General features: G+C 39.5%; 1 protein-coding gene across 4 annotated transcripts in view; it reads left to right on the top strand.

Moving 5' to 3' along the window:
* LOC137088921 (phosphatase and actin regulator 1) overlaps positions 1-27,891 on the top strand; it is a 58,957-nt gene that overhangs the window by 17,175 nt on the left and 13,891 nt on the right. Inside the window, exons 1-6 of one of the 4 annotated variants that reach the window (XM_067452301.1) lie at positions 13,067-13,906; positions 15,142-15,288; positions 21,569-21,649; positions 21,919-22,023; positions 22,460-22,660; positions 25,179-25,368. In XM_067452301.1, the coding sequence (XP_067308402.1) occupies positions 13,654-13,906; positions 15,142-15,288; positions 21,569-21,649; positions 21,919-22,023; positions 22,460-22,660; positions 25,179-25,368 (977 nt within the window). In that variant the 5' untranslated portion in view covers positions 13,067-13,653. Of the gene's footprint in view, positions 1-13,066; positions 13,907-15,138; positions 15,289-21,568; positions 21,650-21,918; positions 22,024-22,459; positions 22,661-25,178; positions 25,369-27,891 lie in introns of those variants that run through there. The other 3 variants (XM_067452300.1, XM_067452303.1, XM_067452302.1) reach the window with 3 other exon arrangements.

Here is a 27,891-nt window from a genome sequence, read left to right as displayed (position 1 = left end):
ATTTTGTGTTTTTATATTAATGTGACTAATAATAATTATTATGATTATTATTATTACTGCTAAAAATATTTGTAAAAATAAGAAATATTACCATTACAATAACATTTTCATAATTACAAATAAAAAAAAGAGTATGTCAGAATAAATATAACAATATAATTCTAATACTAATTATTATTATTTTTTTTGTAATATTTTAAAGAACTTATTTTACAACAACAAAAAAAAACTGCTGGGTTACCTATAAATATGCAGACAGCCTATGACTAAAAAACATTAGAAAGGTCTAAGCCTAAGGAGTTATTGTAATATATAAGTATTATTTTTTTTTATTATTGATTAGCCAAACGTTTTTAATTCATACTGAAAGCCAGAGGGCGCCCTCGAGCGGAAACCGCCACATTTGCCTCAGAGAAGTAATTGACAGTTTTCAGGAAATCCATGATGTGAAGCTAACGCAGTGTAAACAGAAGATAGAGATGCTTTGATTAAACATGACGACAATAAACACAACTGCAGCACAATATGGTGTATTTGAGTTCTTCAAGCCGTCAAGGGTATTTTCATAATAATAAAGTGTATTATAATGCAGTGATGATTGACATAGAATGCTATAAAATAACGCATCGTCTGCCTCACTCTGATGAGAAGCCACATCAGCTCACACACACTCGACTGACGATATGAACTGAGGTAAAACATGTTATTAAACGTCTTTTGTTGAACAGGTTTATGAGCGCTTCACTAGTTTGTGAAGATGTTTGACTCTTGTTGCTTTTTCAAACGCACGTTATAAGCGACTCAAACTCGCAGTCTTTCAGACGGAGCAGTGTTTATCACAGAGCCGCTCTTCATAACACACTGGGCATTTATTAATTTAATTAAAATCGCAGCCTTTGAGCTTTCATAATCGCACACAAGCCAAATCGCGATTGCGGTTCGATTTCGATTAATCGTGCAGCCCTACTCTTAACTTTAAAGCAGACTTTAGGCAACTGCGCTCCGTTGTCACATGACAGGAAGCTAACTAGGGCGCAAAATGTAAAGAGCTGAAGAAGATAGTTCACCCAAAAATAAAGATTATGGTATAATTGGTCCTCCAAGATATTTGTTAATCTCTGAAAACCCAAATTAAGATATTTGTACATCCCAAAGTCTTGGTTTTTGGGCTCTACTAGAGCATGTTTTCCTGCTTGAATGTTGATTATTTTCCCCATATTCTCCATTGTTATAGGTCTTCTCTTCCCAGTTTGTCAGTAACGCTCTGTTTAGTTCCTGTCTCTATGAAGCCCCTCCTTCTGAAAAGCACAGTGTGCTCTAATTGGTCGACTGGAGCAGGGTGATGTAATTGGTCAAGCACTACCGGCTTCTCTTTACGAAATGTCGCGCCCCTTACTATAACCGCCAGTTTCAAGACCCTACTAACTCAACCAGGCCCTGCCCCTTTATTCTGCATATAAATTATGTAAATTAGAAATATTGTGACGTGTTGGTTCCCGGAAGAAAACTTAAGACTACAATGGAGTCTTGTTCAGGGAGTTCAGAATAGGGCTGGGCGGTATATCCAGTTTGTATGATATATCAATATATTTTTTTAGAAACGATATGGAATGAGGCAATACCGTTTATATCGATAATCGATATACAGTAGATTGATATGAGCACATCTGAACAATAGCTAAGTAGGCCTATGCAGAGTGACCTGATGCTGGAAAAGTGCATGATACAACCCTCCTCAACATGACACATGCTTTATATTATGGGCTCCAAAATAACTGGTAAGATACACTCGTATAGTTTAAAGCAGCTTGCCCCGTCAGGTGCTCTGAGAGATATAGGCTACTTGTGCTGACAGACAGATAAATACTTGCTGTACATTTAAAATGTGGTGCTTTCCTCCGTGCATAATTTACATTTCACAGGTATATTCTTCATCGGTAAATGTTAGAAAGTCATGCAAATATGTCCATTTTGCTGTCTGGAGAGGACGAGTCTTCTGTGAACGAGCGCCGCCACACGCAAAACGTAATAATTCAGACTAAAATATACATATTTCAGGAAATTTAAACCTACAAGTAAGCATATTTTTATGAAAGTGACCATTATAACAGGTAATCAAATGTAGGCTAATATGCTTTTGTTTTTATTTTCATTTTTAGTTTAGTAAATTATTAATTTTGTTTTTAAATTGTACTGTTAGAATGTTTAGAATGCCGCCTTTTTGCACATAATATATTACATAGCCTACATTGCATTCACTGTATTTGTTTATAGACTTCAATATGTTTTTAGTACATCATTGTGTGAAGAAGAAGAAAAAAAAATACAGATATATATTTTTTTTTTACCAAATAGAAAACATAGACAATACCGGGATATATACTGTTTATCGCCATTCAACCAAAAAATACAGAGATATGATTTTTTTGGCCATATCGCCCAGCTCTAGTTCAGAAACACTGAAAATGATATAGAGAAAAACTGGAGAATAACTTTTTCAAGCTCAAATAGCAACAGTGTTAAATTTACCTTTTGTTTCTGAGTGAGAAGTGTTTGTTGTAAATCCTACAGCACACAGTTTTCATCTCTTCTGGCTGTGGACTCTCAGCGCTCTTTGATGTTGGTGAACTGAGGCCGGATTCATGAATGTCCTGATTCGAGCACATCACTCTTCCTCAGGCCTTCCTCATATCTCAGCACACTCAATCACTCAGCTTCAGTGTTACGCAATCCAGTTATCATCCACGAGATGAGATTAAGACAGAAGCGAGGGCTCAGAGCTGATGTATTTCAGCAGCCTACGGACGGTTAACTAGTGGCGAGTGCATTCATTATTCAAGGTCTGTTGATGTAACCGTGCACTGCTGTGTGTCCATCTGCACAGACATCACCTCAACTCACAAACCAATCATTTGGAACGCAACAACTGAACCAACAAACAAACATATTTAGTAAAACAGATGTTCATTTACATGTGTGCAGCTGTTGATCCAGTGTTGTCAATGTCTCGATTAACTGTGAACTCCATCTCTACCTGCAAAATTGAAATATTCAAGCGCAAAAATGATGATAGAGAACTCAATTCAAAAGTTTGTGAGAAGTTTTGTGCACGCACGTCAGAAGTGCGCACTCAGAAAGCTGTTTCTCAGACTGCCTGTGAATGATGAATCAAGCTCTTTTGCACTTAAACCAACGTATTCACTCAAAGTTGCATCAAAATCACAATTATTTAAAGGGATACTTCACCGCTTTTACATATTAAACTATGTTATTCCCTTGACTAAAACTATTTGATACACACCTCTCTCGTTTCAGTGCGTGCACTTAATCTCTCTGACGTGCGGTGATGATCTGATAGCATTTAGCTTAGCCCACTAAGTCCAGTTCATTCACTATGGAACCAAACAGAGATCAAGTTAGAAGTACCAAACACCTCCACGCTTACCCTATTTAGATACAGTTACACGAATAGATGAACGATGACATAAGTATGATGACATAAAATAAAATTTGGCGCTTTTCTAAGCAGATTAAAAAGGAGAACTATAATGTATGGCGGAATAGCACTTCTGAGAGTACTTCGACTCGGCCCAGTAAAAAGTCCCGGCTAAAAAACACTCCATCACAACACCCCATCCCTCTCTCATTTCTGTCAATAGGGGGGAGGGGTAGCCTGACAAGCCGAGCCAGACCCATATCAAGATGTTTGGTCTGGAAACTCACCATTGACAGGGCTCAATCCGAGGGGCGGGATAAACGGTTGTCTTTCAAACTCCCTCTGCACGCGATAGGATAGCGCTACAACCAACCAGAGCAACGAAGGTGAAACAGAGCTTGTTGATAGATTAAACATTCGCCGTATCCGGTCGGCTAAACTCCGAACACATCTTCCCTTTTTAAGAATGACTTCAGTGTCGTTCTTTGTTCTTTTCTCAGAGAAAAGCTTAACTCCAAGTCTTCCAGAATCGCAGTCAAAGCTGATTCGAAAGACCGCCGCCGTTCGCCAGTTTCTGTGTTTACTAGAAGCACGCAAACGCAACTCGGCCGTCATCATTATGGCCCCGCCCGCCGACTCTATACACGATGTGATTGGCTCGTCCAGATTGAGAGGAATACAGCTCAGAAGGGTATTGAGAGTTCCTAGATGAAACTTGCGGGCAGATTAAATTTGCTGCCGCTAGGGTGCGTCTAGATTTCTAGGCTAGGGGAGGGGGAGATGTGAGGGAGGATTTTTCAGCCGGGACTTTTTACTGCGCGAGTCGAAGTACTCTCTATTTAACATTGCTTTATAATCTGAAAATGTAAAATATCTATAGCAAAATAAAAAGCAATGTTTGAACAAAACGAATGTAAAACATATATTTTTTGTGTATTATATGCATACGATAAGAACAAGAACAAAGAAACAAAGTACAAACAAATGGTCAAATAAATACAATAAATGTACAATAAAACAAAGATACAAATGAAATACAGTGCTTTAATCTCAGGAAAGTCTAAAATTACTGTTCAGGTCATGGCCTACAAAAGACATCTAATAAAGTAATCAAAAATAAAATAACACTGTATAGTTGTCACTGTACAAATGAATAGATGTGGGTTTCTTTCTCTTCGCCTTTTGTTGTTTGATTCACATTAATGGTATAATCGTCAGGGTTTATTAGACGCTGCCCCTTTAAGACCGAGTGCTGATCTGATAATACATAATATTTTCTCCCAACTAATGCCCATTTAAGACATAAACTGTGTTTAAGTGAATACTCTCCAACCGGTCATTTTGACATAGGCTATTTGTTGTGTGTATTTGATGGTTTAGACACGCACACGAAGCCTAAAGTACTATAATGTGCGAGATACGGTCAGATTTGAAGTGCACGCATAAGCCACCTTGAAGTTGGAAACTCTTGCGCAGATTATTATTAAATAGCTTTATTTATTAACAAACGTTCTGACGTTAAGTTTAGGTTTTAGGGGGAACCAATGCTCACCGCTGTGCAGTGAAGGAAGTTGCACAATAAGGAACGCGGCAAGTTTTTAATAGTTTTACCTTATCTATTTATAATTATTGGCGACCAAAATAGAAAATACAATTAGATTAAAGGGTTACTTCAGACCCTGGAGTATATTCAAATGATTGTGCTCCCCCCTCTCATATCCCCCTGAGACAAGAGATTTATGCATTTTATTTCTGGAAAAATTCCTCCTATGACGTAAACATCGTCAATTTGCGCCATCGGAGGAATTGTTGGCCAGAGGCTAAAGACTACAGCCAGCAGAGGGAGCCATTTCTGCATGTTTTTAACTCGCGCATGGGGGATGGGAGATGACGCTCACAGGACTCAGCTGCAGCCTCAGGTATTAATGTTTAAACGGTGCAGCCAGTCTTTCAACTTCTTTCAAAGTCTTTCAACTTCTCAAACTAATTCCTATGAAAGTTAAGCTTTCAAAGGCATGAACTGAATACGCGCCAGACTGAACATGCGCTGTGAATCTATGCCGCGGACGCCATGACTGTCAATGTAATCTGACTCCTGCAACGACTCCTGACTTTGGGCTGTGAGACTCCCTCAGCAGCTAAATCACATATTGAACAGACACGTTCAGTTTTTAATTGTAGTGTCTGTTCTCTAACTGAACTGATTTTATGAAAATGAAAGGAAAAGTGATTTGTGGTGGGAAAGTGATCAGTGATTCAGTAATCTTATAGCGGTGGCTTTGGGAATGGCCTCGTAGGGCAGCGAAGCATTCTGGGAATTGTTGTCTTTCATCCCCATGAGACAAAAATACGTTTTCTGTCTTTTCTCAGTCTAGAAAGCACTAAATTAAAAAATAATTTCACATTTCTACTACATTAACGACCCACTTTAAATATTCATCATCCCAGCGCTGAAGTACTCCTTTAATTTCACAGGCCTGAAGTGTAACCAGACTAAACTTTTGTTGGCCATTGTCATTTATTAATCAGGGACTGTCGGGTCATGCGCGCTGCAACCTTAGCTCTGCGTGAGATTCTCTCTCTCTCTCTCTCTCTCTCTCTCTCTCTCTCTCTCTCTCTCTCTCTCTCTCTCTCTCTCTCTCTCTCTCTCTTTCTCTCTCTCTCTCTCTCTCTCTCTCTCTCTCTGTCTCTCTCTGTCTCTGTCTCTCTCTTCTGGTTTTCGACTAGCAACAACACATAGTTTAATATTATTGCTTATAGAAACGGCTGGCAATATAGAATTTGCAAATATAATTTCTATGTAGCGATAATAAATATTAAGTGCATTTTCGTCATTGCTCCAGTACCGACAGCAGAATCTATTGTATCAGAGCTTATCGATACTGCAGTCTTTTATAATTTAGCCCTGGGGCTCATTTAATACTGGGTCTCGGTACCCATCCCTACTCACTAGTGTGTCAGACTCTGACATGCGTCTGATGAGCTGTGTGGGCAGCCCGGGTCCGGCCGCTGACGTCCTGCGCTCTCTGAAGCTCATGTACGAGACAGTGACTCAGCGCTGAATCATGTCTTCATGGCTCTGCTCTGCAGGTTTGCTTGAGTCACAAATGGGCTGATTTTATTTGGAGAGGATGTGCTTATGTGGCTTTTAGCTCCTCTCCAGTGCCAGTGTGTCTCTGACAATGGAGCTTCACCACGGCTGACAATCAACATTTCTATTGTCATTTCTCACACTTTCAGAGCGGTGCAGAACCAAAAAATGCTTCCGTCATGAAACAATAGTGCAGGATATATCTAATATATCTGAATAAGTCATTTTCAGTGTAATTTGATAACAAATTGGGTCTGTTCCTCAGTTACACAATATGCTATGACTTGAGTTATCCCGGTCAATCCATGCATGTAACATGGTTCAAGCCCACGTTTCCGACCTATATTCACCTGATTATTAGGAACACCATACTAATACTGTGTTTGACCCCATTTCGCCTTCAGAACTTGCCTTAATTCTACGAAGATTTTTAGTACAGTGAACTCAGTGTCATGTTTAAGAAAACAATTTGAAATGATTCAAGCTTTGTGACATGGTGCATTATCCTGCTGGAAGTAGCCATCAGTGGATGGGTACATGGTGGTCATAAAGGGATGGACATGGTCAGAAACAATGCTAAGGTAGGCCATGGCATTTAAACGATGCCCAATTGGCACTAAAGTGTACAAAGAAAACATCCCCCACACCATTACACCACCACCAGCCTGCACAGTGGTAACAAGGCATGATGGATCCATGTTCTCATTCTGTTTACACCAAAATCTGACTCTACCTTCTAAATGTGTCAACAGAAATCGAGACTCATCAGACTTGGCAAAATGTTTCCAGTCTTCAACTGTCCAATTTTGTCTCAAGGTTGTGCATGTTGTGGCTTCACAAATGCTTTGCTGCATACCTCGGTTGTAACGAGTGGTTATTTCAGTCAAAGTTGCTCTTCTATCAGCTTGAATCAGTCTGTCCATTCTCCTCTGACCTCTAGCATCAACAAGAATTTTTTGCCCACAGGACGGCCGCATACTGGATGTTTTTCCCTTTTCACACCATTCTTTGTAAACCCTAGAAATGGTTGTGCTTGAAAATGCCAGTAACTGAGCAGATTGTGAAATACTCAGACTGGTCTGTCTGGCATCAACAACCATGCCACGCTCAAAATTGCTTAAATCACCTTTCTTTCCCATTCTGACATTCAGTTTGGAGTTCAGGAGATTGTCTTGACCAGGACCACACCCCTAAATGCATTGAAGCAACTGAGAAATTGAACAGGTGTTCCTAATAATCCTTTAGGTGAGTGTATATTTCTACTAAAGTTAATTTAACCATTCAAAATAAAAATTAAAAAATTAAATCACAGGGCTATAAATTAAACTGCATGCACTTAAATGCACTGAAAATGTATATCTTCCCCTATTTTTTTTTTTTTTTCCAGTACAAATATCTATACATCCTTGAATCAGGATGCAAAATAAAGAAATAAAGTCTCGTTTTCTGAGAAATTGAACAAAATTAAGTAAGTCTGTGCTAAAAACAAGAACAAGTATCTTTCATGACAATTACCATTTCAGTTGAATTAAGTGTATTTTTCTGAACTCATTGACGCTGTTCTCGTTTTAAGCACAAACTCACTTTTACAAGATCATTTTAGTTAATTTTGCTTCTTTTTTTAGTGTGTTTAGAATGTTCAGTAAAAGTTATTTCCATATTCTAGTGTTTGGGAGCAGAGCTACACTTAATTAACAAGTTATGGAGATCTGTTGGAAATAGTATTTTCTAACTTTGAAGTGTCACTAATATAACTCATTGTGTGCTTCCTAGACATTTAGAGAACATATTGACATGTTATGTTCCCTTTAATTTATTGCTTAACATTTTCTTTAACTGGGTTTACCATTAAAATCAATGTATCATAATGATCCAGAGGAGGCTTGACAAGGACAACATAATTATTTCTTAGTTTTGTTTTTTATTAATGTAAAATAAAGACATTTTAGATGTATAATTTAGTGGTTGACCGATATATTGCTGAGGCCGATATATCTGCATCGGCTAATACGTTTTTCTGATTGGTAGATGTGTTAAAAGCAGGACTTTTATTTTGGCAAGTTGAAAAACGCCAGTGCCAAACAACTTATTTTGTTTTTGATACAATACCGATACGTTCAAGGCCAGTATCACCGATATCAATAAGAGTAAAATGGGTGAAGATAGCCACTTAACATTATATGCGAAAGGCATTTTTACATTCAATATGCCTTAATTGCAACTTGTTAGATCATATATATTTTTTTTTTACACATGGTTAAAATATGTTTACTTGTAGTGGTAATCATGGTAATCTACAAATACTAGTTGAACTGTGGTCATTGTAGTAAAAAATTAACCATAGTTAATTTTCACAAGGGACTGCCAGTGACAGGACATAAAAATGCAACCTTTTTATTCTGATAGTGTGATTTATTAGCCTAGAAATCTAGACGCACCTTAGCGGCAGCAAATTTAATCTGCCCGCAAGTGTCGTCTAGGAACTCTCAATACCCTTCTGAGTAGGGATGCACCGATCATGATTTTACATGGCCAATTCCGATACCGATTTTTTTTAAGCAAAGTGGCCGATTCCGATACCGATTTCTGATTTTATTTTATTTTAAGCAACAAACAATAAAGAAAGAAAGTATACATGAACAAGATGTTTATTTGGTATTTAATAGGCCAATTTGGCTTTTGGCCAATGAAAACAAGTTTGCAATCTGAAATTAATAGGAAATTAAATTAGGTTGAACCTATTTAAAAATTAACATTACCTATTAACTTTAACATATGCATATTCTGCAATCCAAACAACACAATCAACACACATTGAACAATCCAAACAAAGAATTAACTTAAATCAGCATTTGTTTTTAAATTCAGTTTAAAGAAAAAAAGTCTTTACCAGTTAAATTAAAATAAATAATTAAATTAAATAATTTAAAAAAGTTTATAAATACATTGTTCAATCAAATAATGTTTAGTGCAACGAAAAAACAAAGAAAACAAAGATGCTACAGCAAATTAATTCAATGTAATTAAGGTAAGGTAAAATAAAAAATAAAATAAAAATGATCATCCTTAACTGATAGTAGGCCTATTTCACTTCAAGTGCATGGATGTTTTTTTTTTACAAACAGAAGCATTTCGGCTCTCACAAGTTAGTCTGTTTCGTTTCTCTTCCAACACGTGAGGAGCTGAGCTGAACAAGTGCTCACTATCTACGCTTGTGCACGGCGCAGAGAGGAGCTCGCGCAACTTCAGCGAGTGCAGGAAAGCGGCTCTTACCGTATTTGTGTGCCAGTACACATTTGCTTCTTGGTATCTGTGCTTCAGACAGGTAGCTCTGCATTTCCAGTCCTGCTCGCATATTGCAAAATACTTCCACACAAGTGAAGTTCGCGAATTATTGTAATATAAGCGTATTTGGGTTGCGCAAGCGGGTGCACTTCCCGGAAAAATCGGCGGAAAGAAAAAAAAAACGGCCGGTTGCCGGTCGCGCGCTAGAAGCAAAAACCGGCCGGTTCCGATTTTGGGCCGGTCAACCGGTGCATCCCTACTTCTGAGCTGTATTCCCCTAACTCTGGACGGGCCAATCACATCATGTATAGAGTCGGTGGTCGGGGCCATAATGACGACGTTCGAGTTGCGTTTGCGTGCTTCTAGTAAACACAGAAACTGCCGAACGGCGGCGGTCTTTCGAATCAGCTCTGACCACGACTCTGGAAGACTTGGAGTTAAGCTTTTCTCTGAGAAAAGAACAAAGAACGGCACTGAAGTCATTCTTAAAAAGGGAAGATGTGTTCGGAGTTTAGCCGACCGGATACGGTGAATATTTAATCTATCAACAAGCTCTGTTTCACCTTCGTTGCTCTGGTTGGTTGTAGCGCTATCCTATCGCGTGCAGAGGGAGTTTGAAAGACAACCGTTTATCCCGCCCCTCGGATTGAGCCCTGTCTATGGTGAGTTTCCAGACCAAACATCTTGATGTGGGTCTGGCTTGTCAGGCTAGTGATTTATATTAACATATTTAAAGAATAGAACATGATCAATATCAACTTTAAACATTACATTTAAAGTGTAATTGCACTATGTAGGCTACAATTTCTTTTTGTTTGTTGTGAAATAACTCAAACATATGTTTTTTTGTCTTCTGATTAGCATTGTTCTGGACTGCATTTTCAAAAGCATCAATGGTTTCTTATGCTAGTTTTGGGAAATGCAGCCCTGTTTGAATACAGTGTGATCAGTGAGTGAATGCTCTCTCTTTGATTGATTGATTGATTGATTGATTGATTGATTGATTGATTGATTGATTGATTGATTGATTGATTGATTGATTGATTGATTGATTCTGTATTGCAGCATTTGCGTGCGTTCAGAATCCGGTCATGGTTCAGATGAGTAGGAAAATAGTTATGCAACACTATTATTTGGTAACATGACTTATTTGTATTGTATGCATAACATAATATTTTGAAAGAAACAAAATTACTGGTAAAAAAAACAACTCCTTAGTATGTTTCTATGAGTATCAATACTTTTTGATGGTCACATCAGTATCGATATATCGACTTTTTATCGATATGCCCATCCCTACTGATCACACATCACTTACTCTGTCTTCATTCATTTACAGCCTCTGTTAAAGCTACACTGTGTAACTTTTTTAGTTTATTCTTAGCTAAAACACTTAGTTCTTTCAAAAATATATGTGCTCATTAATGTATATTTCCTTCTTTCAAGTAATAAAGTATTCTCGTAAGTTTATAATATGCCATTGAAAATACATACGGGTGAGGGGTTTGAATGCTGGTGGCCATGTTGCCCCTCCATCTTGAAAGTACATTAGCCAAAGAGGGACATACCCGTAAATTCAAGCTTCGCCTTTCGCGTTTTAACACTCGATGGCACCGTGTCGAATGTAAAGAGGGGGATTACCATGTTAATCTTGGACTAAATCGGCCACCGTAGGAGTTAAAACAAAATCAGAATTGAGAGGAACAGAAACTAATATTCACTGGATGGTCATATACCTTTTCACCGCTAGATGGGGGAAAATATCACACAGTGTAGCTTTAAACAGTCCTATCATATACGTTATTATATAGACCTGTTAAACAAACAAAGAAAGTAAAGGGTTTGTGAAAAAAATATAGGACTTGCTTTTATATTATTAGCAACAGAAAGGCAATAATACTTAGGCTATTAGGTTATAATACTCTAATTTACCGTCAACATTCAGCTAATACACATCTAGTGTTAAAACAATGTTAAAATCTCAATAAACATTTAATTTTACAATCCTTTCAGATTTAATCAAATCCAGCCGTGCAGATCTTGCATTATTGTGTTTCTTGTGCATGACGGTCAAACTGAATGCGGGCAGGAGAGTTCAGCTTCACTGGAGACAATTTGAAATCCTTCATTTTAAAATATGCTGCGCTATAGTCAGTTAACCATGTAATATTAATGGCATATACACAGTGATGTATGTAAAATGAGTGCTACTTTTTCTGTATTTGAAAATAATATGATTACTAGTGCATACAAACTTTACCAAATTACTAAGTGCCCTGTGCCTGCCCTACAGTGTAACAATCCCTGCCATTATAAAGCTTGGATTAGCCAGGACTTTTTAAATCTGCACTGGGTAACTTTTGCTCTCGGTCTTTTCCCCTACAGTTGGGAAAAAATTATGTCCTCAACTACTGTCGTAAGCTCTGTCCTACAACAGGGGATGCCATCGCGTGTGCATTTGTTGACATGACAATCCTGATAGCCCTGAACTAGTAATGCACGGGTCGTCTCATAACCCGAGGACCCCGTATGTCTATTTAATGGTCCCGGATGCGGGGCGGGTTGTAAAAATATATACAGTGGTGCGGGGCGGGCCAAATAACTTCATAAAAGTGGCCCGCGGGTTGGTGCAGCACTAACAGTTCCCCTGAACACTGCAGGAGGAGTTCACATGAAGGTGTTCTTCTGGCATCGCGTGTGAAATGTCTTCATCCCAGGTACAGTCAGTGGCATATATTTCAGCATGTCATGGATATAATTTCATGGGTTTTATTTTTTTCAAACGCCAAATAATCACGATGCTGACAAACCAGCGTCATTATAGTAGTCTATTGGTTACCGTTTTACAGAATCTATATGATACTTCAGTTCAATGTTTGAGTGGTAGGTAATCACCATAACAAGCATGACAGCATCGGTTGGGCACGCCTCCTTCAGCGCACGCCAACGAGCAAACGCTGGTCCAATGTTGATCCTCGTCCTGCCTTTAATCCCATCACTTTTTCGTTTCCTCTTATTGCTTTCCTCCAACAAAACCTTTTCTTTCTTATTTGTCTGTGCTGAATCGGACATAACAATATTATCCGGCGAACAAAGTTGGGCTTGCACGTCCGAATTTAAGGAAGTGTGGGTGTTGGTGGAAGTGATGTATATGCCGTAAAGCAGTCAAATTTTGTAGTTCTTTTTGTTCTCGGGTAACTACCCAAAACTCAAAGTTTAAAAGTACGATTAAAAACGATACAGATCCCATCAAGCTATGGCAGACGTGTCATGCAACCTATTGTAAGTCGATGTATCATCACAAGAGTCTTGAAAATATATAATGAAGGTTGAAAAGTTACCTAGTGCTGATTTAAATATAAAGTCGTCTGAAAGAAGAATGTCATATACATCTAGGATGACTTGAAGGTAAGTAAATCATGGGCTAATTTTAATTTTTGAGTGAACTATCCATTTAAGTACAGTCCTCAAGTAAATGTACTTGATGTACACATCCGACACTAATGCATACTGAGACTTCACATAGTGTAACTGTAGGACTAGTGTGTTAGTATGCTGAACATGTTTGTGTATGTGTGGAGGCAAATACATCATCCAGCTGGTAACGAACTGTCAGTAACTGTCAGTGTGTAGGCTCCACATCACTGTGCTTCAGCTGTGATTTGAGACACAGCCCTTCCCTACGCCGTTGGCTCCGCTTGCAGTTCCAGTGTGTGGTCTAGAGGGGGCGCAAGGACCGGCGTACACACTGCGCGCCTCCGCTTGAGTCTGAGAGCGCGCGCCTCCTTCAGTCCTGCTCAGAGAAGCGCTCATCTCCACCATCATCATCTCCTCCATCATCATGTCTGTGGTGGATCACACAGTCATGCACGGCATCTGGGGCAATAACGCGCCCGCGGGGAAGCCGAAGAACAAAGGCTTCAGCCTGGTCAGGATGATGTCTCTGAATTACAGGAAGGAAAATAAGAATCCGCAGCAGCAGCAGCAGCAGCAGCATCATCACAACAACATGCCCTTCATGATTCACTGCCACATTGGCAAAGAGATCAAACACATATGCAGCAACTGCAGCCGCGGCAGCCACGCGCAGGACGGTAAGTAAACCGAGCGCGTTCACGCCGTCATTCGCGTTTTATTAGTCTTCAACAGTTTGTACATGTGCGTTAGATAGATGGACGTCGCGTCCGGCTTTGTTGTATTTAATTATTATCATGTAACGTTTCACGTGATGCGACTGACTCAATTGCGTCACGGGCGTCGCGTTTTTAATATGGCGTGTCCTGTTAAAATAGTTGGATCTGGATCGTGTGCTGTTCCTGTCATGTGTAAACGCGCCCGCATGTGTAGACATTGGTTATATGGGTGTCTTTACTGTTTTGTTGTTGTTAGTGTGGTTCTCTATTTCCCACCCTCTAATGGATTTCATTGGTCGACTCAATCATTCTAACTTCATGTTCAATGAACAATTCTATAGGCTAGGCCTGAATAAAACATACTGAGCTCGTCTTTTTCTTCCCTAGTGTTCCATATATAATCAGAGTTAAACGCTTTTCGGACAAGAAATATAGGAGTTGATTGGATGTTTGGATGGTTTTGGTTTGCTATTGGTGGATCTCATGTGAGTGACAGGTTGCCCCGCCCTCGTCATCAGAGAAGAGATGTTGCTGCAAGAGGGATGGGAAGTTCTTATGAGTTAATCACAATAATGCAATATTCACTGGAAAATGTATTCCATGGTGACTTTAAGATGAACAATCTCGATGGACTTTGAGGTGAAACTTAGGTGACTTGGGTTTAGAGCTGTTTTGCCCACTGACTTTGGAAGTTAGAAGTTGTCTGCTGATTTTAATGGGATGTTGTGGTTTAGTTTGGTAGCGTTGCGTTGCGTTACGATGCGTTGCGATGAGCTCTTTCAGTGCAGGTCATACAGTCAGACCATGAGCAAACGTGCCGTCATATTAAATCCCATTGTTTAATCCTCTTCATTAAATTCCTCTTTGATTAATGAACGTCACATGCGTGTTAATGTGATTAGGGTGGAGCTATAAATACCCGCTGCCTGTGAAAAGCACGTGCTGGAACATCACCTTCACAGTCCTTGTGTGTTCACATGAGCTTGGTGTTGAGCTGTGATGATGCTCTACTAGTGTGTGTGTGTGTGTGTGTGTGCCAGTAGGGACGGTGTTTGACCTACTTCTGGTGCTGCGGTTTAAACACCTCCAGTAGCAGAGAAATGGCACACGCTGTACCGTCCGCAGAGAAACCGTGTGGCAGGAGTGACGCTGCTGTGTGTTGCTCCAGTCTGAGCCTCTGTGTTCCTCCACAGCAGAGGAGGTGGAGAAGTTGGCCTCCATCCGCTCCGAGTCCCTGGTGCCGCCCGTCCACTGCAGGAGCAAGTTCGCCACCCTGGGACGCCTCTTCAAGCCCTGGAAGTGGAGGAAGACCAAGAGCGAGAAGTTCAAGCAGAGGTCAACAGGTAAATGCTCGTTTCCCTTCAATATGCTTCAGTAATACAACTCACATTTATGTTGTGCACACTTGCATTCAGCCCATGCATTAACTGGCAAATGCATTCACTAGCATGAGCCACAGGAAGACTGTCAGTCATGGATAAAAATGGGTTTTATATAAAATCTGCAAAATGATGCATCTAGCAAGAGTGGCAAATCATCTTACGCGCAAAATTGGAATAAAACATTTGTGAATGAAGCATCGTTTCCATCCCATGCATGCAAGAGAACAAAATTTAAAACCAGTAATAAAAATGGTAGGGATCCTCCGCTTAGGATTTTTTAAGATGATACGACTAGTGATTATAGTGGGATTTGGGATTTTGTGTAGGTACAACAGGGAAAAATGACTTGCATATTAAGTATCGTGATATAGCAATAGTTTTTGGGATAAGAGTGTCACTGTGGCACCCTCCTGTCACCAGTTAAAACATTTCCATCTCTATCTTTAATCACTCTAACCTGCTGCACATCCTTTCCATTTCTATCCCTCTGCCTCGCCATTGCATACATGTCCTCATATGCTTTCTGTTTGGCCTATGCTCCTGTCTACTTTCCACCGTCCTCTCACTGTCCCACTTCTTCCTAGCTAACCTCTTCCTCTGGATACTCTCCTGGACTTCCTCATTCCACCACCAAGTCTCCTTGTCTTTTTTAGAGATGGAAATGTTTTAACAGGTGACATGAGGGTGAGAGAAAGATGGAAGGAGTTCTCTGAGGAACTGATGAATGAGGAAAAGGACAGGAGAGGAGAGTTGTAGAGGCAAATATTGTTGACCAGGAAGTAGAAAGTATTAGCAAGTTAGGAGAGCTTTGAAGAGGATGAAGAGAGGAAAGGCAGTTGACATAACAGTGGAGGTATGGAAGTGTCTAGGAGAGATGGGAGTAGAGTTTTTAACTCAACAAGGTTTTAGAGAGTGAGAGGATGCCTGAGGAATGGAAGAGAAGTGTTTTGGTGCTGATTTTTAAGAACAAGGGAGATGTGAAGAGTCGTGGAAACTACAGAGGTATTAAGCTGTTGAGCCATACAATGAAGTTGTAAGAAAGAGCAGTGGAAGCAAGGCTAAGGGGAGAAGTGGACATTTGTGAGCAGCAGTATGGTTTCATGCCAAGAAAGAGCACTACAGATGCATTATTTGCTTTGAGAATGTCAATGGAGAAGTATAGAGAGGGTCAGAAAGAGCTGCATTGTGTCTTTGTAGGTTTAGAGAAAGCATATGACAGAGTGCCAAGAGAAGAGCTGTGGTATTGTATTAGGTCTGGAGTGGCAGATAAGTATATTAGAGTGGTACAGGATATGTATGAGAGCAGTAGAACAGTGGTAAGGTGAGCCGTAGGTGAGACAGAAGACTTCACAGTGAAGGTGGGACTGCATCAAGGATCGGCTCTGAGCCCCTTCTTGTTTGCGGTGGTGATGGACAGGCTGACAGATGAGGTCAGACAGGAATCTCCATGGACTATGATGTTTGCGGATGACATTGTGATCTGTAGTGAGAGCAGGGAGCAGGTGGAGGAAAGGCTAGAGAGGTGGAGGTTTGCTCTGGAGAGAAGAGGAATGAAGGTTAGTCGCAGCAAGACATAATACATGTGTGTGATGAGAGGGAACAAGTGGAACAGTGAGGTTACAGGGAGAAGAGGTAAAGAAGGTGCAGGATTTTAAGGTCTTAAAAAAGTCTTACGTTTGACTTGGTGAAACCTGCAGATACCCTGTTTTAGATGCACCTGGGTACATTAAAATAGAACCCATCTCTATCTTTCAAATGCATACAATTGTTAAATACAATTTTAATGCACCTTTATTCTAGAAAATGTATCTGACAAGTATTTTATACAATTTTGTTTGTTATACAATATTTATTTTAACATAAAAAGGATATTGGATGATTTTCAGCAAATTTCAGTGCACGACAAGCTTTTCTTGCATTTTAACAGCCCGTCATGTGTTCAGTTACTTGTCATACACGCGAGAAGCGCATTCATTCCTGGACACAAGTAGTTGCCGTGGTAATGAACAACAATACCTTAACGTGCTGACTTATGTGGACTTACTTTCATTTGAGGAAATCTGTTTATAATATAAGCTATTAGGTTTGAATTATTGGTCCTGTGCTGTCTGTTGAATCAGTTGATTTGAATGTGTCTATAATGGCAAACGTACGTGCTTAAGTTAACGCTCAAGTTTGATCCTAATGCAAGGCTAGCATTTGCGTGTATGTGATCTATTTTTAGCGGTTGTGTGCTTGTCTGTGGGGCTGATGTCTCATCAAATAGTTCCACAGATTTGTAGAATTACTACAGCATTTCACCTCAGCATTATAAAAGGTGACAACGCACCGGAAGCTGCCATTTAAGCAGCACTGAATGAATGAATTTGCGCAAGGCAAATGGGTGACATCTAGTTTAACACGCCAAAATGGCTGAAGACACAACTATAACAGAACCTAAATAGACCTATTGCAGAGTCAATGTCAAAATGTAGAATCAAAAGTTTTCTGTATCATAGAAACTTTGTGCCACAATGTTTTCTACCACAGAAATAATTAGTATTTTTTTAAAGAAAATCCTCAAAGCACATACATACAATGTGAGTATATACTGTCTGTATATTTAATTTTAATATTAAGTAGGCATATATAAATATTCCAGGCTGCAAAAAATTAACAGCATAAATGCATTAACTCCAGATATGAGGTCAAAGCAAACAGGCCTTAAGGAGTTTTAAGACCAGTGAGGTCCCACATTTGATCTGTTTAGGGGGTTCATGCGGGAGGCATAGTCCCCCAAGAAAATTTAGATTTCTCTGATCTACATATGTGCATTTTAAGATGTTTAAAGGCTAACAAAAGCCCTATTCGCACGGGATTAATATTATCTGGGGACCTCTGGTGATTTGTAATAATTGCAGAGAATAGCACTATTCGCACAGGATTAGTATTATCTAGGGACCTCTGTGATTTAGAAATGACTCCACCACATCTGAGTTTTGCGTGGCATATTCGCACGGGATAAGCAAGCCTGTGGTTTTACTCGAATTTACTGACTTCTCCCGGATATGATGTCAAGACTTCGTTATAGATATAGCTGTATGAAATCATAAACAGGCATCGATATCATTTTGATTATTTTATAGTAATAAATAAACATAATTTCATTCAGTTAGTGAACAGACGCCATGAACTGAGCTCAGACCAGCGGCAGGAATCAGATTCCATTTATCACGAGTAAGAAGCTGACAATATACAGCGGAAGATTCAGCTTCAAAACTAAATGTAAAAGCGCCTATTTAAACAAGCTTGTCATTGTACTGTACTGTTCTGTTCTGTTTTTCATTAAGAACAGTATTGATGTTAATATTAAACGCACCATTCAATCAGTTTACTCCCAAATTGATACTCATTCTAAAGTGAAAGTATAATCCGTGCGGCTGCACGGGAATTCATTAAGGTGTCCATTATGAATGCAGACTTTATTCTTCGTGAAAGATAAAGATAGAAATGCTCACAGGAAGGAAAAAAACGTGCAAAAATGATAGACGATCCGCCTAATCCTGGCCAAATCACAGAGATGTTGATTTGCACGGGACTACTATTATCACAGGACCTCAGTGTTCGGCGAAATATGATAGGTAATTTGCAGGGGAATTTTTACTTTACAAATTACAGACGTGGCCGATTCGCACGGGATTAAGATCACAGACATTCTCTGCAATTATTACAAATCTGTGATCTTAATCCTGTGCGAATCGGCCATGTCTGTAATTTGTAAAGTAAATTCCCCCGCAAATTACCAGTATTTAAATGCGATTATTGTTATTATAATTTTTTACAAATGAAAAGTGTGTGTATATAACATTTTGGGTTTATATATTAATGTGACTAATAATAATAATTATTATTATTACTGCTAAAAATATTTTTAAAAATAAGAAATATTACCATTACAATAACATTTTCATAATTACAAATAAAAAGTACGTCAGAGTACGTCAGAATAAATATAACAATATAATACTAATACTAATTATTATTATTATTTTTGTAATATTTTACAGAAAACTTATTTTACACAAAAAAAAAACTGCTGGGTTACCTAATATGCAGACAGCCTATGAATAAAAAACATTAGAAAGGTCTAAGCCTAAGGAGCTATTCTTAAAGTCTGTCTTTAATATGAAATATGAACCTCTTGAGCGTTCAACTGTGGGGGAAAAAAACTCCTGTACATTGAAGAAAAACATGGATTGTCCAACAAATGTATATTTTTTTAAAGTTTATTAAGTTTTAAAATGTATTAAGCATTATTTTCTTATTATTGATGACCCAAAAGTTTTTAATTCATACTGAAAGCCAGAGGGCGCCCTCGAGCGGAAAACGCCAAATTCGCCTCAGAGAAGTAATTGACGTTAGTTTTCAGGAAATCCATGATGTGAAGCTAACGCTGTAAACAGAAGATAGAGACGCTTTGATTAAACATGACGACAATTAACACGACTGCAGCAAAATATGGTGTATTTGAGTTCTTTAAGCCGTCAAGGGTATTTTCATAATAATAAAGTGTATAATAATGCAGTGCTGATTGACATAGAATGCTATAAAATAACACTCTCTCATTTCTGTCAATGGGGGGGAGGGGGAGATGTGAGGGAAGATGTTTTATAAATGATGAAGATAAATGAAGATAAATTAAATCATAATATGTACAAACACATTTATTATCTTATGCCTAATCTGATGATATCGGCAAAAATTGTATTAGTTTGTCTGATTTTTATTTTTATTTTTTTCTAATGTAAAACAGCTGTCAAATATGAAATGTTTAGTTTAGCTACTTGCAACGTTTACTGAATCTGAAGTGTCGTGCTACTCACGAAGCAGCAGCTTCTGTGGACATAAAGCCCGCCTACTTTCATTTGATTGGTGGTCTCATATGGAGTGAATTTTGTGCAATAATTAAAGGTCCACTGAAATCAAAATTGAAGTTTTTTAGCTTTTAGTATGACTGTGTTAGCCTTAAAGTTATGAATAAGCTATATGTTCCAAAACTATGACAAAATTTGCATTTAGGAGATATAAGCATTCAAAATGTACAGTCTCCCACTTCCGTAAAAAAGAATCTCAGATTTTGGTGACATCATCGCAGACTTTACTTTCTTGTCAAATCTTCTGTCCAATCAAAATGCTCTCTAGAATCTAAAGCCCGTCCCCTACACTGCTGAAGCGGCGGCTGAAATCGGTCAGTTGTTAACACACATTTACTAATTTCTACATGGTGAACAGCACATAGCACACTATATATGTGAAAGGAAACGATTCAGTGTAAATATGCTTTCATTTGAGGCGAATAAAGTCTGTTTTCACGTTAGTTTCACACACCGCAACAGAGCACACACACCAATGTCTCTGGTCTAAATTTAGACTACAGACATGATTGCGCAGCGCGGATCATATGCACAAGTCCGCGCAGACAACAAACATATCGACCCATTTGAATTCTGCACAGAATGCTGCATTTCAAAGCGATTATGGAGGAGGTTATGATGGTAAACAGTGTTAGAGGAAACTGGCTTCACCAAACAGAGAAAGGTCCGCTCTTGCGCTCTAGTAAAAAACTGTATATTAACGAAATGCGGTTGGCTGTTTCAAAAAAAGGGGAGGAGCTTCTAACAGCTGGAGCCGTTTCAGGGGAAATAACGTCAACACATTGAATAATGCGGCGCGTTTCAAGGCACTTCAGTGGGCCTTTAAACAAACAATTCCAGCATTTTGCAAACAAACATGATCTGTGTTGCAAAGGAAAACTCGACTTGCAAACAAGCAGAAAGTGATGTGCAGCAAATGCAGTTCAGGCAGATTTTCTCATAAACGCCGTTCTCTTCCAAAACAACAGATGTCAGGCATGTAATACCGGTAATTCACTCATCTCACAGTTGAGCTTGATACACGATACTGATCTTGCAAAACAGTAAAATACACCTACAATACTTTGAACAAATCCAAAATAGTTAAAATGGTATAGTGTTTAATTACTTTTGACACTTTTAACACTGTTCATTAAAGTGCTAAATTTGATATTGCATTAGAGATGAACTTGTAGACTGGGCTTGGTCCTTCTCCCCACGGACAGAGAAATGGTGACAGATGAAAATAAATATTCATCATTCTGGTTATTATGTATGTATGTATGTATGTATGTATGTATGTATATGTATATTTTTAATAATATCAGTGTTCTTCATCTGTGTCCCAGTGCTGGAGAGGAAGATGTCTGTGCGTCAGAGCCGAGAGGAGCTGATCAAGCGAGGAGTGCTAAAGGAGATATTTGAGAAAGGTTACAATCACTCTTCTACATCAGCTGGACAGAGACCAACATCAGACCTTTTGAGGAAAGAGTTCCTCATGTAATAATTATTTCATATGCAAAAATGTTAGCCAATCACTGCAGAGGGTTTTTACATTGAGGTCCTAAAGGAGACACCCCAGTCTCCTTTTACCCAAAATTAGGGTAGAAAATGGACATTTATTTTTAAATGATGACAGTTCATGTAACAATAATAGACATTATAAGTGCACCTCAGGAAGCTGTTTGTGCTCCGTCAGACTCCAGGGTCCCGGGACTGATGCAGGACGTCCGGCTGGAGAACGGGCAGCCATCGGGGTCAGACTGTGACCGGACATCAGAGCTCACAGACAGACAGAGGATGGGTGAGTGTGTGTGTGTCAGTGAGTGTGTGTGTGTGTCTCATCAACACTCTTACTCAACATTTATTGTGTAGGATTTATTGGTTTGATATTAAAAAAACGATAATCGAATGTCAATATTGTAAAAATACCAGTAAACCTGATAATGCGAACTCACTCAGTCCTGCAGTAAGAGTCATGTGTGATGATTTGGATTTAGATGTTGTGTTTTAGCCTCACTGCGTAAAGGGCTGCTTTAGCTAACGGCTGTTTTTAATGAGCTTAGCTCAGATAATAAAGCACTTTATGAGCTGAATAATGTGCTTTGTTCTGCTGCATCCAGCTCAGTGCTCGTCCTGTTCCTTCTTAAAGTTAGTAGGACGTTAGTGTCTCATGGGATTGACGCTCTCCTTCCTCATATAAAGCTCTGAAACTCTGCTTTTGAACTCTGTGCTCTCAGCCGGCATGGATTTCCGTGTGTCTCTGGATGGAGGAGTATGTGCTCAGGACAACACACTCAAGTCTCTAACGCTTCCTCCCAAAAAAAAACTCACCTTCCATGGTGACCTTCAGGAACCCCCCGCCAAACCTCAGCTCATCCACAAACAGCCTCCCGCCCTGCCACCGAAACCCTTCTCCAGAATGACCAATCACAGCACAGGTGAGACATTGACCTTCTCCTGACTGACCAATCACAGCACAGGTGACACACAGACGGTCTCTAAACTGACCAATCACAGCACAGGTGAGGCACAGACCTGTCCAGACTAACCAATCACAGCACAGATTAGACACTGACCTTCTCTAGCTAGACTGACCAATCACAGCACATGGGAGACAAGGACTTTCTCTAGACTGACCAATCACAGCACATGTGACAAACAAACCTTCCTATTTCATTTTTGTTGTGAATTTTTTTTTTTTTTTTTTTTTGTGGAGTGAGGGGAATTAAATAGCCTATAGCTATGTTTTATAGTGTTTATAATTTTTGTAATCATTATTTTACATTTAATGTAATAATAAAATGTGACCTACACTTGTCTTATCTGGGGGAGGGGGGGGGGGATTTCCCTCAAAAGCATTTATATATTATGTATGTATAATGGGTGGCTTTTTAAAAAAAAAGCATTATTAGCATTCCTAGCCTAGAAATCTAGACTATATTTATCTAAATCTAGTCATTTGTGTGACTATAGGCTACCAAAGCAGAGGCATGTGTTCCTCCAGTTGCGAGCCTGTGCAGCAGCTGCGCACGGACTGGGACTGAATAATTCAGACTGACAAAATAATACAAATTACATTCTTCTTCTTTTAATTATTAATAAAATAAATAATAACGACATTCTTCTTCTAAATAACAAAAAGCGTCATTAATAATAAAAATCATAATAATATAATAAAAAGACGCAAACAAATTGTCATGCAATTATTAATGTTAATGAATGGTAGGCTACTCCACATCACATCCACATCATCATCACTATAGTACACCCCAATAGCCTACATGTGCCGTGATACGAAATTAAATGCTAATTGTTTCAAAACATGTGCTGTAAAATAATGCACTGTGATAGGTAATTTCTCATCCAAACAGCTAAACTGCTGTGTGCTTATCAACCAACACACTATTAACAGTAGGCTACTCGTAATTTGGGTCCATATTTGTTTAGTTTTTTTTGGGGTGCCTTTAATCCCACTCTTTAAACTCCCAAATAAAACAATTTCGTTTTTTTCCACTTCCCTGTGATGGTCTCAATGGGCGCGTCTCAATCATCTCACTAGTCCACTAGTCAGGGCACTGATCAGGGAGTCAGCCCATTGACTTATGTCCTAATCAGTGCCCTGACTAGTGAGATGATTGAGGCGCGCACGATCTCCACGGTGGAGAAGTTTTGCTTCTTTGCTGTCTTCCGTGTGTCCATGGCATAAATGAGGGCGTGGGGGAGGCGGAGACTTGAATATATAGGGGTGTGTTATTCTAATAACGATCGTTTTCAGCCGCGGCATTTATCAAGGGCAGGTATTGCGTACACCTGGATTGCAGAGGTGCGCACAGCTTCATAAATCAGGCGGTGAGAGGAGTGTAAGCATAATCTTACGCCAACATATACACCAGTTTCTACGCAAGATTGATAAATGAGGGCCATTGTGTATAGAGTCGGTGGGCGGGGCTTAGCATAATGACGGCAGAGTTGCCGCGGTTCCATGTGCTACTTGTAAACAACTCAGGAAGACTTGGAGTTAGCTTTTAATCTATCAACTAGCTCCGCTTCACTTTGCTCTGGTTGGTTGTAGCGCTATCCAATTGTGTGCAGAGGGAGTTTGAAAGACAACCGTTTATCCCGCCCCTCGGATTGAGCCCTGTCAATGGCCAGTTCCCAGACCCCACAACTTGATGTGGGCCTGGCTTGTCAGGCTATAGCATTCCTATACCCAACCTAATATTAGGTTGGAAATTTAAAAAGATTTATTTTTATTTGTAATAAACCTAAGAAATTTCAGTCCCTTAATTTAAAAAGTTCACACAACTGAAACTTTAATTTTCAAAATGCCCATAAAGACATAGTAAATTTACTTCATATAAATGAAGCGGCCTTTAAATGGTGAACAGATTTAATTGAGACTTTGATTCAAATTATGAGCATTAGGGGTTTAACAGTACAAAAACCTGATGGTTCGGTACAAACCTCGGTTTTTAAGGCACGGTTCGGGACAGGTTTGGTACAGCAGTTTTTACAAAAAACTGGTGTACTGAACAAATTGTGTCTGTCCTTAAATTAATTCAATTATAACTAAAAACATTTAGGATTTTTTAAGAGAGTCAGGACCTCGGTTAAACGTCTCATCTGAAGGACAGTGCTTGTTACATTATGGTGTCCCCATCACTACACTGGGGTGTTAGGACCCACACAGACCACAGGGTGAGCACCCCCTGCTGGCCTCACTACACCTCTACCAGCAGCAACCTGGTTTTCCCAGTTGGTCTCCCATCCAGGTACTGACCAGGCTCAGCCATGCTTGCCAGGGCCGATTTTTAGCCCCAGTCCAGCCCTGTTCTGACGTGTGATGCAAACGTAAATGTGGTGATTTGTTTTATATGACAATGTTTGCATTGATGTTGGTGAATATTGCTGTCCCCTTATAATGGTATAAAATGACACTGTCTCTGTTGTGTCCAGACTCGTGTCTGCAGGGAAAGCCGTCTCCTCCTCTACCTCCTAAGAAGGTAATGATCTACGTGCCGCCCTCCTCCTCGTTCAGCCAGTACGGTCACCCGCTGCAGCTGCAGTACGGCACCGTTCACCCGTCCAGCCGCATCATCGAGGAGCTGCAGAAGACGCTGGCGCTAGCCATGCAGAGACTGGAGAGGTGTGTGTGTGTGTGTGTGTGTGTGCTGGTTCACAGCTCCACTGGAGTTCATCGCATGATGTTGAAAATGCTTCCACTGCTGGATGTCAAATACTTCAGCGTCATTTTAGTCAGAATGATTTACTCTATCATAGAGATGCACGATATATGGGCCACCATATCAGTTTCAGTCCATAAATGTTCATTTTTTTTATGTTATCAGTCCGATAAGACAATTTGGCCAATATCTTAAACCCCAAAAATAATGGATTATAATGTAGTCACTTCAGATAATGTGAAATAATCGCTCAGTGCCTCATTGCGCTCGTGGCGTTCTAAATACGTGCCGATCCCATTGAAAACAATTGAATACGCCAACCAACCTGTGGCTGTGCATGGACTATCACGATTTTTCAATTTTGCGATATTTAATCATGATTTTGACACGCAGACAAACTTTACATTCATCTTCATGTTACAGCTTCATCAAAAAGCTGTAACATGTCTCTAGAACAGACATGAGGCAAAACAAATATTACTGCTGGTAATCAAACCATCAAGACAATAAAAAAATGAAACATTATTAAACGTTGCCTTCTTTGGACAACAGGTTTAAGCACGCATCGCATAACTAGTTTGTGAAGATGTTTGACACGTGTCACTTTTTCAAACGTTATAAGCGACTCAAACTCCCAGTGCTTTCAGAGACAGAGCAGCATTTACATTATCTCAATAATAATAATAATGTTCATTTAAAAATCGCACCAATCCAAATCGCAATTTTGGTTCTATTTCGATTCATTGTGCAGCCCTAATTGGAATGGAATGATGCTCTGAATAGATGATTCAAATTTAAAAGCCCCTCCTTTGTGTGCCCTCTTGGAGCGCACAGTGTCTGTGAATGAGGTCAGTGGCCCAGCTTACAGCTCAACACAGACTCACGTCCCACTTAACCAGCGCTACTGAAGTCTGACCCACAGCTGGAGAAGCATTACACAGGGTGTCCGCGGGGTCTTAAAAAGTATTAAAAGTTGATAAATCCATTGTGGGAAAATTAAGACCATTAAAAGATATTAAAAAGTCTTAATCAAGAATTTATGAGGTATTACATTTTGTTCAAGCTTTGACAAAAGAGTTTGACTCCAAAAAGTATTCATGAATATATTTATTTTCATCCCCATAAGTATTAAAAACAACGGGGTGCTCAGTCTGAGATTGGCTCGGAGCGAAATTTGCACTCGCCAACAGCCAAATGGTGTGAACGGATGATTTTTAGCTGTGGCGGGCTTCACCTACTCAGTCTTTTGTAAACTATCAATGCATGCGAGTGCTGCCGTATGTGCGAATATGAGTTTTCTCCGTCATCACCCGTGTGAAGACGCGAATGAAAACTCTTGCGTGCGGACATAGCAAGCAGACATAGTCTGTATATGCCTTAAGTGAACTTTATACATTCGAGAAAGACGACGCATATCCCTGCATTCGGTTTTAAAGAGGCAGTAACCTTTACTGCTGTCTGTTTAACTTCAAACAAAAGATAAGGACATCCATCACTGCTCTTGATTGAATTGCTTTTTTAATTTTAATAAGGATTAATCTTTCATTTAAACAGTTAAATATGCAGTTATTTTACATTTGATTACTGTAACTGGGTTCTTAGATGGGAAGGAATGAGACGGGAACCTGCGAACATTCAACAAACTTTAATCCAAAATAAATAAACAAAATGAAAGTAATCCGCGGGCAGCCCCTCACGGACGACTGCCCGCACACACATAATGAAACATAACATAACATCCAGGTTTGGTCCTCTCTCGTCTTCCACTGCCTTCGCTCCTCCTTTTATGCTCCCGTCACTCGGCTGTGAGACGAGACCGGTGTGACGCACAGCTTGCACTCATTAGCCCTCATGACCAGCCCGCTCTCTCATGTTGCGTCCCAATTTGCCTACTTATACTACATCTTAAAAGTATGTACTCTTTTTGTGAATAAAAAGTATATACTTTTGAGTGTGTAGCAGAGAAGTATGCAAGCTTCGGGACATACTACTTCGTCATCTTTAACGGACTCTGATGCTTAGTTATGAGCATCCTGTAACCGTTTAACTGCCCTGTCAATCATCGTCAGATTCGTCACAGTTCATATCCTACACATTCAGATTCATTTTTTACCGTATCGGAGAGAAATGTAGCCGCACGTTGATCTGCCATTTGTGGGTCTTTAATGCAGAGACTTTCCTCGTGGTTGCAGTTTAAATATAATGATGAATTTAAAAGTTAATGGCCAAACGTGTCATTACAAAAGTTCACAATGCTGCTGCAGGTGAAATATAATGTGGACAACACTGAATAAATATATTTTTGTCAGGTTAAATATTGATAGTTGGTCACTCAAACCCCTTTATCTAAACTTCTCTACTTAACCGCCGGATTCGCACATCCGCCATGTTTGTAGTTTTTAATGCTTTTTATCCGCATTTGTAGTTCTAATCGAATCCCCGTCCACCTCGCAGTGGGCTGTGGGCAATATCAGCCGTTGGAGTGC

Source organism: Pseudorasbora parva, chromosome 9 (assembly GCF_024679245.1).
Source record: "Pseudorasbora parva isolate DD20220531a chromosome 9, ASM2467924v1, whole genome shotgun sequence".
NCBI lineage: Eukaryota > Metazoa > Chordata > Actinopteri > Cypriniformes > Gobionidae > Pseudorasbora > Pseudorasbora parva.
Note: the sequence above shows the minus strand (reverse complement) of the source record. Positions and strands in the feature narration are given on the sequence as shown.